The 14,263-nt window shown below is 39.7% G+C and overlaps 1 protein-coding gene across 4 annotated transcripts; it reads left to right on the top strand.

Moving 5' to 3' along the window:
- Positions 1–1,609: 1,609 nt before the first annotated feature.
- On the top strand, positions 1,610–13,797 carry LOC115406961 (polymeric immunoglobulin receptor-like). Of its 4 annotated transcripts, none has more exons than XM_030117277.1 (6): positions 1,610–1,662; positions 1,759–2,088; positions 2,441–2,688; positions 13,198–13,288; positions 13,390–13,584; positions 13,672–13,797. In XM_030117277.1, the coding sequence occupies exons 1-5, from the start codon at positions 1,620–1,622 to the stop codon at positions 13,575–13,577; spliced, it is 900 nt and encodes a 299-aa protein (XP_029973137.1). In that variant the 5' UTR covers positions 1,610–1,619; the 3' UTR covers positions 13,578–13,584; positions 13,672–13,797. The 4 variants fall into 4 exon arrangements, with proteins under 4 accessions (XP_029973137.1, XP_029973128.1, XP_029973144.1 ...); XM_030117268.1 differs by lacking the exons at positions 13,198–13,288; positions 13,390–13,584; positions 13,672–13,797 and adding exons at positions 2,886–3,008; positions 3,110–3,138; positions 3,232–3,500 and having other exon boundaries at positions 2,441–2,779; XM_030117284.1 differs by lacking the exons at positions 13,198–13,288; positions 13,390–13,584; positions 13,672–13,797 and adding exons at positions 2,886–3,011; positions 3,110–3,138; positions 3,236–3,500 and having other exon boundaries at positions 2,441–2,779.
- Positions 13,798–14,263: the final 466 nt, after the last annotated feature.

Here is a 14,263-nt window from a genome sequence, read left to right as displayed (position 1 = left end):
CGAAGAAACGAAGCGCTGAGGACAGGTTACGCCAGGAACGCACTGCACGCGTAAGTGCCGCGCGCACCGCACGCGCCGCGAACGTCTCCACGTCTCCGCTCCCAAAGGGAGCTCCTCCAATGGGGTGGGAGCTGGGCGGAGCTAGCTAGGCGGAGCCTTGGGGAGATGCTAGATGCTAACGCTAGTTTTCCAAGATCGCCAACCCTAGCTTTAACTGAAACTCAGTGTGTCAAATCAAAAACATAACATCTATTTTAATGTGTAACAATGTTTTATGATAGATACTTCTCTTGTTGCTTAATACTTATTTTCACAATTTCACATGTACAGTATCTGTTTTTATAATGATATTTTCTAGTTCAATTTATTTGAACTGATTTGACTTTTGGAAATAAGCTTTCAATTGAAAATTAAAACTGACTTAATGCTTAAAACATAGACAGTGGACAGCCACTTTTTGACAGGATGGGAAACATTGAAAACACTGAAGTTTGCGTTTTTAGCAAATAGTTGATAAGTTCTTGATGATGCTCTGTGTTTGTGTCAGGAGAACATTAATTGATCCATCTCAGAGCGCTGGACCCATATCCAGCTGACTGTGGTCAAGGGCAGGCTCCATACTGGTCAGGACGCCAGTCCATCACGGGACAAACATGGCGAGACAAATGACCACACACTCACCCTCACACCAATGAGTAATTTAAAGTCACCATGAACGTCACGTGTATGTTTATGGACTGTGTTCTGGGAGTGGGTTGAAGGCCCTCCTTTGTTCTCAGGCTCTGGGTCTGGTGTTGAGTTGGAGTGATGGTGAGAGAAGACAGACTCATTTATCAAGTGGGCCTAAAGGTCAGAAGATACTTAGATAAACTTGTTGTGAGTTTGTTGATTTAATTCTAAAATGTCTGATACTGTGTGTGTTCAGTTTACTCAGGTCATGATTGTTGGTGCTTCTTCAGGAGAGCTGAGGGAGTTGAGGTTTTTAACATCTGTTTATGAGGGGCCGTACAATACATAATTCATTCTGGCCCTCTCACACACATATATTCTCCTTGCACATACATACTGTATATTCTCATGCTTACACAAGCAGAAGACAGACTCATTTAACTACTATTCTGAGTGGTTATTATCAGTGTTGTTGTTTTCTCTTGATTAATTTTGTGTTTTTTAATCATGCACATTCATGGCAACCATGTTCTTGCTGCAAATCGTCATTTCTTGGTTTCCAATCTTGTTGTACAAAACCTTGAAAAAGTCTGTGTGAGCATTTTCAAACTCATCCACCTGCTCCACAAGACTGAGAAGAAAACAATCACCATTCCATGTAAAGTTTTGATTCTGTTCATGCACTGCCACCGGGGATCAATCAACATTTCTTTGTGTTTGAAGTTCGTGAATTTTGCAAACATAAAACCATACAGCCTGCTGTCGATGCTGTTTCATGTGGTAAGATCGTTTGTACTGCAGAACATTTCCATTGTGTGCTTATCGTCATGTTCTCCAGTGTGACGAAAAACCAATCAGGTTGTTCTGACGTTTAACACTCCCACTTCAAGAGAGTACAAAAGAAGAGGAGACACTTTCATTGAACCAGTCAGTGGAGGATTTCTCAGAAAATGTTTGTCATGTTTGGTTTTCTGTTGATGATCGCAGTGGGCTGTAAGTATTTCTAGAAAACTGAATCAGCGAACATACCTTGAATGATGATGTAATATTTGTGTTTTTAGACTTAATGTACACATTTCTTTCTTTCAGGTTGTGCAACTGATCAGAACTTTGAGATAAAATCTGTTGCTCCTCAGCAAAATGTGACTTTTACATGTCCTCGTACGTTTGATTACCAAGAAAAGGTGTATTGGATCAGAATCATTTCTGGTCACCAGCCTGAATTCTTGGGAGGAACAATTGGCTATGATTCAAGTGAAGTTAATCAAACTCCTCATTTTACAACCAAACAAGAACTCGGAAATTTTATTCTGAACATTCATCAAACTCAGATCAACGACACTGGACTTTACTACTGCATACTGACCACCATCTTGACTGACATGATCTTTTTGAGAGGAGTGTTTCTCACAGTTCAAGGTAAAGTGAATTTCTGCTTCTTTGTCTTTTTCAGTATTTTACACAATATCTTCTTCTATTCACATGATTAAGAAAATAAATACAAATTAATATTCAGTGCTTTTACCTTTCAAACATGTCAGAGGTCAGATAGAACTGGGGAAACTTCAGATTGGAAAGTATAGGGAGCATTTACAGAAGCAACAAGCGTAGAGGATGATCTCTGAGAGATCTCAGACCACATAATCTCTTGATTATGTTAATTTTTTTTCCAATTACGTATTTCCTCACCTATTTCTCACTTTACTATTGACTGAATTTGTTGCTCATTATTTTAATGAATGGCCTTCAAGATTTCCTTTGTGTCCTCCAGGAGCCCAATCTTCCATCTCTGGCATCTTTCAAGCTCCTCCGTCTGCTGCGGTCCATCCAGGAGAGTCGGTGTCTCTGCAGTGTTCGGTCCTCTCTGACTCTGAGAAGAAAACATGTTCAGAAGATTACAGAGTTCACTGGTTCAGAGCAGGATCAAATCAATCTCACCCCAGCTTCATTTACACTCATGGAGGCAATGCAGAGTGTGGAAACTCTTCACAGAAATGTTTCTATAACTTCTCTGAGAAGGTCAATGTCTCTGATGCTGGTACTTATTACTGTGCTGTGGCTGCATGTGGAGAGGTCATGTTTGGAAAAGGAGCAAAACTGGACAGTAAAGGTCAGTTCATAATATTTTTTTCTGATATAATGACTCCTACGCTGAATTGAATTAAGCTGAAAAAAAGAAATCTATATCATGAACACTGAATGTTTGATTTTCACAGACTTCAACACAAGACCTTTAAATCACACAGAAATAGCTCTTTATATTGTCTGTGTTGCTTTGGCTGCAAGTGTGACTGTTTCAGTCTATCTCATCTGGACCATCAAGAAGATCAACTGCAAAAGTGGTAATACAAGTTTCATTTAAGCAATTAAATTAATTTCACAACGTGTGCAGCATTAATGTCTACTGACACATTTTATGTGAACTTTCTCTGTTGAACAGATGCTCAACCAGCCAGCAGCGATCAGCAGGTACAGTATCAAGCTAAAATAACACAGCTGTTAATTTCAGTTATTCTGGTGAATAAAGCTATAACATTTGTGTGTCTTCTTGCTTTTCTTCAGACAGATGAAGCTGTATTGACCTATTCTGCACCAACCTTCAGCAGGAGAAATGTCACCAAATCAGAAAGAGGAAACACACACTCAGTTCAGGAAGAGACGATCTACACTGACATGCTTGTTCACCACTGATAAAGAATTTACACTCTCAATCTGCTAAACAATTTTTTTTAACTTTTCCAAGCTGATATTCCTGCTTCATGTCTACATTTATTCCCATTTTTTAAATTTTTATCTGAATGAGCAACTAACCCCCTTGACAGAGATTTACTCCGCCCCCCTCAGGATTTGAAAAGAGGCGGGTTCGGCGGATTGGAGGGGGGAGAAGGTGGGGTGGGGGGGTGGGCTGAGTTGTTGTGACAGCGCACGCTGGCACGGAGCGAGTCTGAGCGGTGACGGACGGTGCAGTGCTCACTCAGAACACAGAGCGTCGGGGGGCACGGGGGGCCCGTGAGTTTTCATAACCCACCAACCCTACGTAAATTACGCCTGTGAACTACGCTAAATGATCTAACCAACTAACTCTAATGCTGAAATGATACTAATGCTAAAACAATTCCAATCTGATAATCGCTATGAAAAAGATCGCTCGCTCTGGTCCGACTCCAACTTGTAGGAGAGGCATCTGCTTATATTGGGCTGTACTCGATGGCTTACGATGGATGCAGGGGCATGGGCGAAGCATGCGTTGGATGCCATCATCCAGCCAATCACGAAATTCAAATGTAGTAAACACTGTTAAACCATTTGGGGCGGTACTGAGACGGTTTTTGTCACAAAAATAGGATTTAAAACAAGTTTGCACTAAATTGTAAAAGTAATGTCAGAAACGAGTAAACAACAATATAAAACATGCATTTATACAGTTTATCAGCAAAAAAAAAACGTGATTTGGGGGTTAGTTGTTCCTTAGTTATCTTTGTCAGAGAAATGTGCTTTGACTGAACTTCATAAAGGTAAACTGAACTCCCAGTACACTTGAAAGTAATTAATAGTTTGACAAGTTTCAATAGACAGCACAAAGTGAAATGTAAAGCAGCGCAAACTTCAGTAATAATGCAAACTGTGATACATTTACTTGTATTCCAAGTAAAATTTGTGAAACTTTGCATGGCTGTATATAAATACTCATTCTCAGTTCTCCAGGAGTAACCAGTGGTTTAGGTCTGCTGATTCGCACCGGTACGGAGTTCTGGGACTTCTAAGAATGTCATCTGAGCATCCTGGCACTTCTCCAAGCACCAAGAGTGAAACGATACACTCACCGGCCTTCACAGTGCTGAGTGCACGTTCACTGCTTCATCTTGCAGAGACTTCATTACCCATACTGCTTTGAGCTTCACGAGTGAAGTGCTCATGGGTCGTTCAAGCTGCCTGCGGTAAACATGAGTCCACCAAAAGTGTGTGTGGGGCTCATGCTGCATGGGGAGAGGAAGGACCTCAATCGAGTGGAGTTTGTGCTGATTAACCTTTACAGTTCAGGCTCTGTCTGACTTAGTGCCGTGACGTTCAATGAAAGAGCCGTTCGTTTGAACGGCTCTTTCAAGTGAATGGCGAGAGTCAGTACACAGCTGTCTGAGGGCCGTTCCTTTGTGCAAATTGTCCACGCTTCCTTCACGTATTTCCTGTGTGCCTTGTTAGTCCAGCTGCCACCGCTGCCTTCATGTGAACGACCAAGTTTCAGTTTTCCGCAGCACGCTCCAGTAACCTGAACGCAGCAGCTAACTAGCGAAGGAGGAGTGTCTCAAACCCAGACAGGAGAAGGACAGGTGTTTTGGAATAATTGGTTTCCCTATTAATTGGTGACTGGGTTTCTTTCACATCTGTTGTTGCTGATAGATGTTAACAACCAGATAAAAAGCTGTGTCAGACCTTTTATGAGTCTGATTTCAACATCTGCTGCTACAAGCAGCAGCAGCAGGAAATGCTAAAGGAAGTCAGTCACCAGTTAACAAGCAAACCAGCTAATTTGAAACACTGTATTGACAGCTTTTAGCAATGGAAAACACACACACACACACACACACACACACACACACACACACACACACACACACACACACACACACACACACAGGGGGAGAGAGACCTGCTTAGTTAAGTTCCCAAAAAAGAAAAAAAAAAAAAGAGAGCAGGTTTGTCAACGTGTTCGTCCCCTCATGCAGAGTAACTTCTACTCCACTGAGTTGATCTAACATCAGCCCTGATCAGTACGATAGTGTTACATCTGTCATAATAAAAGGCTGCACACACTTCCTGAAATGTTACCAGAGGGTGAGTCAGGAAGTAAAGATGCCCTGTGCACTCATGTACATTTTTAAAAGCACAACCACAACAAAGTTGGACCTTCTTATTACTCAGTTTCAGGCACACCAAGCAGCAATGTCAAGAAAAGCACACATGGCAACTAGAAGAAACATATTGACATATTAACAAACAAACTGGCCCCTTGTGCTGGGGCCTGGGGCTCCTTCCCCTTCTCGTGCAAACTCCTCCTGGTTGGGAGTGATCTTCCCACCACAGTGTGATCCTGCCCTCATGACTCACTGAAGATAGAGTCACTCAATACACTGCTGCTGAAAGAGAAAAAGACGCCTATGACGATCACTGATTCTGGGAGATTTCGTCAAGATGAAAATGTACAACTGAGGTGTTAAAAAGCCAGGTTCAGCAAATGAGGAGTGAAACTTTGTTGTGGTTGTACGTTTGAACAAGAAATGTGGAGGACTTTTCTTCCTGTCTCACCCTCTTTGAAGTCCAGCAAGTCTGTAATGTGCCGTTTTTCAAAGATACTTATTTATAGCACTTATATTACTATTGCCTTAATCCATGGTAAGTAAGTGGACAAGAGAAAAGACAACAGATGAAGATAGTCTAATTGCTGAGTTTTTTTTAAAGACACATTGTGCTTTTGGCTGTTGAGCAGTTGCAGCGCTTCAGATTGTGTTAAACAAAGTCCAAGTTGGAGCATTTTGAAAAAACTGCAATTTTCCTATTTTCATGCAGACAGAGTTTGAGCATTTTCAAATAGCTGTGACAATTTTCAAAAGGTTTTACCTTGGGAGTTATTTTCAAAAGAACAGTTTCCAGTGACTGTCTGCAAGACTGAAAAGTGAGGAGGTTAAAAAAGACAAATTCACTCGTGTAATATAATATTTTACCAATTGACTTGTGCTATTAATACACTTACAATAAAAACTCTAAAATGACAGTTGCTGAGTTCTGATCAGCTGAAAAAGTCAAATTTCTAAGACAAAGTGTTTTCGTACTACAGATATGAAACAAACAACTCCCCCCTGACCTGCCACCTTAAAGTGGTGGGGGAGTTTGAGTGCCCGCGTGATCCCAGGAGCTATGTTTTATACCCCTGGCAGGGTCTCCCATGACAAAAAGTCATGGGAGTTTGTTTGTGTGACTAACCTGGAAGCACTTTGCAGCTTTAAGCTCCTGAAATGCAACTTCTCATGGTAGCATTTCTGGGAGTTTAAAGCTGTGCACAGTGTTTTTATTTTCTTGTTTTGTAGGTTTATCTTTTGCACTTCAATATGTCTTTCTTTTGTTGTTGCCTTAATACAAACTAAAACACAAGGTTGGTGACTTCTCATGTTATTTTTTTAAGGGTAAATGCTTTATTCACAGGTTGTAATCTGGATTTTCAGAGGATTTATTCCTGTATGTATTCCTGTTATCATTATTATGCAATATAGTTAACACAGTAACTCAGAAAGGATGTCGTCAACGAAAAACTCGTTTTCCCCAAGTATATGGTCATTTCATTTAGTTTGACAATTTACTGTAACATTTAGCTAATATCAAATGGACTTACAAAAAATGTTTACATGTTGAATAGCTGGTTTTTGGATAGTTACTGTAAGTAGCTGAAATGGTATATGGACTACATCAAGTCCTACAGTGATTCCCATTGATAAATGAGATTAATTTGCCAACGCTTAAAAGCAATCAATTAAAAATGAGGACTATAATACCTTTAACTTCCCCCAGCAGATGGCGTGAAAATTGCAATAAAAGGGAATTAACTACGTACTTACGTGGTGTCTTGCCAAAGCAATGAGAGCCGCTCTCATTCGCCATCTCCTCCTCAAGGCCTCTCTCCAGTGTCTCCTCTCCTTTTTTAGTGCCATTTTGGCCATTAAAAGTTGAATTAAAGTGCACAAAAACACACAAAAGTTGACGTTTGGGTCCATTTCGTCAGTGATGAGATTCCTGCAGCAGGTGAGTGGCGCAAACATTAAAGAACATAGCTCTGATTCACCAAAAATTCCACAACAATGTATGAATATAATAATTTAATAATATATTTTATTTATTCTTCAATGATTACAAACATGACAAGGAAAGTAAAATGCAGAATAAGAGCACTGAGCTGAGCACATTTAAAAAAAAATATTACGTCTTGGAAAACTCACTCTGCTTCCACAGTGGTAAGAAGTCAATTTCAACATTTTATAAAACGATAGTCTCTACTACTCCCTCAGTCTCCATGTCTGTAAAACTAGCTTGGGAACAGGATATGGGAATATTAATTGACCCAGAGGTTTGGTATGATGTTTGGGAAAAAGCTTCCAAAATATCCACTTGTAATCGAACAAAGTCAATTCAATATAGGATCTTGCATCGTATACACATAACACCTGTTCTTAAAAATAAGATGGACTCAAATTTTTCTCCGCTGTGTTGGAAATGCAAATCTGAGGTTGGTGACTATTTCCATTGCACGTGGTCCTATGTCAAAATGCAGAATTATTGGTCTGGTGTGGTGAAAGACTTGTCTTTTATATTTAATACCATAATACCCCTGGATCCCAAACATCTTCTACTCGGCCTTCTGGACCCTCGTATTCATTCTAAGCAGCACAAACGACTGTTTAATTTGTTGACTTTTGCTGCCAGAAAAAATATTTTGTGTTTTTGGATCAAAGACTCGGCTCCTACCAAGAGAACTTGGCATAATCTTGTAATGGAATGTATTCCTAGTGAATTCATCAATTGTATGTTCACTTCCTTGTCTGATGCTTTTTATTCCACCTGGAACCTGTATTTGACATTTATAGGCCCATCGAAATCATCTTACTTGCTTAAGGGATTCCCCTCACGCTAACTGTTTTGTTTTTGTCTTATGCTGGCTGACATATTGCAGTGCTAATTTGCACTTTTTATTTTAACTATGTGTATGTGTAGCCTCCTTTTGTGTTCTATCCAAGCAACTGTTGTGTGTTTGAAATTGAATTAAAAAAAAAAAAAAGGAAAAAAAAAATATATATATTTACGTCTTAACGAGCCGGTGCGAGTGGTTACCATGGTACTGGCCGAGGGTCACGTGATCAGCGCTGAGGGAAAAAGTAGGGAGCTGAGTGTCCGAATCGCCAACGGATTCAGGGCACTACATAGTGCACTATGTAGTCCAGTACGATGTAGTGATTGAGGGGTTAGGGTATAGGTTGTACATTCGGACACGGTCTAAGTCTCTCGGCTGGCCTGAGAACGCCTTGGGATCCTCCCGGAAGAGCTGGAGAAAGTGTCTGGGATGGATGTTTAAACATAACTAGGATGTGAACAAGACGGAAATCATATTAGACTGACACTCTGAATACATTATCATGTATCATGTAAGTATGATCATGATCAGGAGGTGAAGAAAGTGGAAAGATTCGAATCCCTTGGTGTCCACATCATATCTGACAAACATCTCCAGTCAGTTGAAGACTCAGACTGGACTAAATAAACTTGCCTCCTTCGCCCCCTGCTGATTCATTTCTCTAAGTCAGTCATCGAGAGCCTCCTGACCTCCTCCTGCACAGTGTGCTTCTCCAGCTGTACAGTGGAAACCAACCGGGAAGGACCTGCAGCAGGTGAAGGTGATGGCTGAGGACATTAGAGTTGCCAACCGCTCCTTGAAAAACGGAATTTGGACGTAAAAGTGTGAGTTCCGTATTGAGCTGAAAAGGAACGCACTTTGTTCCGTATTTTTGTGACAGTCAAAACGTGAGCATTGGAGCATGTGCTTTTTTATGAAAGCTTACGGTAAATTGTTCACCGGCTCTCTGACGTTCTGTGACCAATGAGCTGACAAAACATGGCTTGACAACACAGAATCACTCTTATCTCATTGGTCAAAAAAAGACCGTTCCGAGTAGGCTACGGCAGTTCATTGGCCAATAGTCAGTTTGGTCACAGAGCGCATGGGAAGAAGTAAATCAAAACATTAAAGCAGCGCGCAGCATGGCTTCCATAGACATGTAAGTTTGTGCCGTTTACATATCTGATATATTATGTTTAGTTCATTGATTTGTGTCTGCTGCTGCAGACTGTGGTGTGTTTTCAGTTTGGAAACGGCACCTTGTTGGTTTTTTTGTTCAGAAGGTTTTTCAGTTTTGATTTTGCACTTTTTTAGTTAACAATAAAAAAAAGAACATGTTAGAATCCAGTAGAGACAGCAGCTGTTTGATGTTACTTTGCACATTTAGCAATCAGTATAGAATATAATAGAATATAAAAGAATAGAATGGAATAGAATAGAACAGAATAGAAGACTTTATTAATCTCACAGTGGAGAAATTTGCAGGTGTATAGGCTCATAGAACCCACAGCGGGGTGCAAAAGTAATGAATGGTGCAATAATTAACAAGTAACAGTGCAAATCATACCAGGATTGATAATAGAAGCTCAAGACAACGAAGATCTAACTGTATGTACCACCTGAATCTTAAAAATATAACAGGAAATATATAATATATACAATATATACAATACAATATGCAATATACGATGCAATATATAATTATACAGTATGATATATAATATGTACAATATGTTTTAGTGGAGGAGTTTGCATGTTCTCCCCGTGTGTGTGTGGGTTCCCTCCGGGTACTCCGGCTTCCTCCCACGGTCCAAAAACATGCATGGTAGGTTAATTGATCACCCTAAATTACCCCTAGGTATGAATGTGTGAGTGAATGGTTGTTTGTCTATATATGTCAGCCCTGCGACAGACTGGCGAACTGTCCAGGGTGTACCCCACCTTCGCCCACAGCAGCTGGGATCGGCTCCAGCCACCCGCAACCCCGAAAGGGATAAAGCGGCAGAAAATGAATGAATGAATGAATGTTTTAGTGGAGTGAATGGATGATAAAGTGTCGCTGAATTTCTTAAAGGGGGGGTGCAGGATGTTATAATGTCCAGGATTATTGCACATATTCCACACAGTAGAATTTTACAGTCTGACAGCGGTGGGGATGAGAGACCTGTGGGAGCTCCTTCCAGCACTGAGGGTCTCAGTCGCCACTGAAGGAGCTGCTGAGCTCCTCTACCGTCCGGTGCAGTGGCTGAGAGCTGTTGTCCATGATGATGGATGATACTTGAATGATAACTGTCTCACTGTAGGCCTCAAATACAAACTGATCATGAGTTATTACAATTTTGCTGCTGTAGGTGTAATGCAGTAGCCTAATGTGTTTTTATAGTCTGTAATAGGTATAACTGTGGCAAAATGGTGTTATATATGTGTTTTGACCCCTCCAAAAATCCAGTTTTTTCAGCTGCCCGCGTGAGGTTTTCCTTATTTCAATCTCTGGGAGTTGGCAACCCTAGAGGACATCATCATCAGACTACTCCCTTCTCTCAGAAACTTTCACACTGTTCCCACAGTTCTCCTTATTTTATAACAGTTAATACTGATGAGCCAATGACAGAGAATAGAGGAAATATGTCTGTGAAGCGTCAAGGTGAGGACTTCTGGTATTTGTGAAGATTCGACAATCTGGTGAAATATCCTGAGCAACTCTACTTCCTTCTGGACTCAGAAAGTAGAGAGAGATTTTTTAAAACCTCACCAAAGACTCTATCGACAGCTTCAACCCTCTGCCTCTGTTTAACTTGTCAGAAATGTATCAGATGAGTTTGATAAGATCTTGTGGTTCATGTTGTACAGCAGCTCCTCCATGTGCTCTGATGAAGGGGTCGTCTATCATGTTCATGATTTGTTCTCATCACATCCTTCAGTGTGACGACAAACCAATCAGATCACTGAGAAGTCTGACCCTCCCACTTCATGAGATTACAAAAGAAGTGGAGACGCTCTGATTGAAACACAGTCAGTGGAGGATTTCTCAGAAAATGTTTGTCATATTTGCTTTTCTGTTGATGATCGCAGTGGGCTGTGAGTATTTCTACAAAATTTTGATCCATCGTAACAGCAACGAGTCATGAAGGACCATTTATGTTTTTCTACTTGATGAATTTGCTTGTTTCTTTCAGGCTGCACAAATGATCAAAACCTTGAGATAAAGACTGTTGCCGCTCAACAAAACATGACTTTGACGTGTCCTCGTACATTTGGACACAAAGAAGTATTCTTTTGGATCAGAATCGTTTCTGGTCACCAGCCGGAATTCTTAGGAGGAACATTTGGCTTTGATTACAATAAAGGAGTGAATCAGACTCCTTATTTTACAACCAAACAAGAACCTGGAACTTTTATTCTGTACATTAATCAAACTCAGATCGGTGACACTGGACTTTACTACTGCATCCGAACTCAATCCCTTAAAATGGCCTTCAGGAGACGAGTGTTTCTCAAGGTTGAAGGTAAACATTTTTGCGCTTTATCTTGGACTCTCTTTTATCATTTATATTTAAATTCCCAATTTTTTTTTTTTCTTTTATCATATGCTCATGTTGTGTTTGGCATTTTTCATCTTTTCACTTTGCACTGTTTTTGCTGCTGTTGCACTGTAAACTTCCCCGCTTTGGGATGAATTAAGCAAATCTAATATAATGTAATGTAATGTAAAGTAATGTAATCTAAATTTTGTTTGCCAATTCAAAATCTTACAAAATGTAATTCTTGACACCCTTAGTTTCATGCACTTAGTCAAAAATACACCATTAATGGGTTAAATATTCAGTCACTCATATCATCATTGATTTATCTGCTGGCTTATTTCCTTTTATTGACAACTTTTCTGGCAAATTTATTTCCTTGTTTTTGTTATGTCATCATTTACTACCTTATTTACTGTTCACTCACTGTACTCCTTTACTGTAGCGGTCCCTCAGTAAGACCCTTGACCCCCATCGGCTCCCCGGAGCGTCTTAATGTGGCTGCAAACTGTGGTCTGGAAATAGCATGGGTCAATGCAGAAAAGGAATTTCTCCAAGGGAATTAATGAATTGAGATTATTTAGTTATCAGTCATATTAGTCTGTGGATCAGTTGGCAGAGCAGATTGTCCCTCTATTAGGAGGTTGCAGAATCAATTCCCCTTCGTTCCATATGTCCAAATGTCCTTGAGCAAGGCACTAAACTCAACATTGCTGTCAGTGGACGGAGGACATGACAGCTGACTCCACCGGTGTGTGAATGAGTGAATCTGACTAACACTGTCTAACTTTGGGGAAAAGTAAATAACTGAAAATAGGGCTCTATGAATCCACTCCACTTATTTAAGCTGGCTAGTAATTTAGTTTAGTTTATTTATTTCGAGTACTTGACAAAAACCACACAATTTAAAGACAAGAAAAAAAAAAGAATCAATTCGTGAGCACTCGAAATGGATCAGGAAGAAGAGAACTTATTGAATCTCACCCTCAGTTCACCTCACTGGCGACTCAAACAACAAAACATATAATGTCCTCAAGCAAAGTGTCCGTGAAAAAACTAGAATAAAGTGTAATATTCATGGTGGTGTTGAGGCAGAAAATTATTTACTTGCTTAAGTAGTTTTACTCTGTCATTGATTAGCTTTTTATTTCCTCTAGTAATCACTAATTAACTTACTTCCTCATTTACTCATTGTTTTGCAAACATATATTTTTATGAAATTAAAACTGATATATTACATATATGCATTTCACAGGACCACAATCTGACATCTCTAACATCATTCAAGCCCGTCCATCAGATGAGGTTCTTCCAGGAGAATCTGTATGTTTCAACAATTTCTTTAAGAAGGTCAGTGTCTCTGATGCTGGTACTTATTACTGTGCTGTGGCTGCATGTGGAGAGGTCATGTTTGGAAATGGAGCGAAACTGGACATGAGAGGTCAGTTCAATGATTAGTATTGAAAACTTATTTTATTCTACTGGTTTAGAACACAATGAAGTGATGTTTATATTATTATTACCTTTTTTTTTTTTGTTTAGAATCCAAAGAGGAGGATTTAAAAAGAGCGAACACAGCCCTTTGCAGTCTTGGTGCAGCTTTTATTGCAACTATAATTGTTTTAGTTTGTCTCATTTGGACGAATGAGAAAAAGGATTGTAACGACGTGAAGACGGTCGTCATGTACATCAGTATGTCTCAAACAAAGAGGAAAACCAGGCAGCAGTGATCAGCTGGTAAAATCACAGAATGACATTATTTTAAAGTAATTAAAGAAATCACATGTGTAATCATAACATTTGTACCTGTGTTTTCTCATACAGGTGAAGCTGCGTTGATCTATTCTGCACCAATCTTCAGCAGGAGAAACGTTAAGTGGAAAGATGAAACACACACCCAGCTTAGAAAGAGACGATCTGCAGTGATGTGCTTTTTCACCATTGACTAACAATTGATGCTATATCAAAAAAAAAAAAAAAAAAAAAGACAAAAGAATTTCTCTGGAACTTGTAAATATTGTCCCACTTGTTGTGAACTAGTGCTTTAATCTGACATTTTTTTTAGCAACAGCTTCTGCTGGATGAAACCTTTCAATTCAGTATAAACTGATGTATCAATCAATCAATCAATCAATCAATTTATTTTTGTATAGCCCAGTACCACAACAACAGTTGCCTCAGAGGGTTTCAAGATGTTACATTGATTGGTAAAAATAAGAACAGTGAATAAGCATAATATTAATATGTCAACTTTTGTAATGTATTAGACTTTGTTTTCAGGTATACTCATTTTTGGTGAATTTTACCTTTGTTTACTTGTAAATATAAGGCTTGAATGCATCGAAACATCACTGTTGCTGCCACATTTACTGACTGAGCCCAAATCAGCAGAAGGAGACGTACAGAGTGACTGAGA

The sequence above is a fragment of the Salarias fasciatus genome, chromosome 2 (assembly GCF_902148845.1).
Source record: "Salarias fasciatus chromosome 2, fSalaFa1.1, whole genome shotgun sequence".
NCBI lineage: Eukaryota > Metazoa > Chordata > Actinopteri > Blenniiformes > Blenniidae > Salarias > Salarias fasciatus.
Note: the sequence above shows the minus strand (reverse complement) of the source record. Positions and strands in the feature narration are given on the sequence as shown.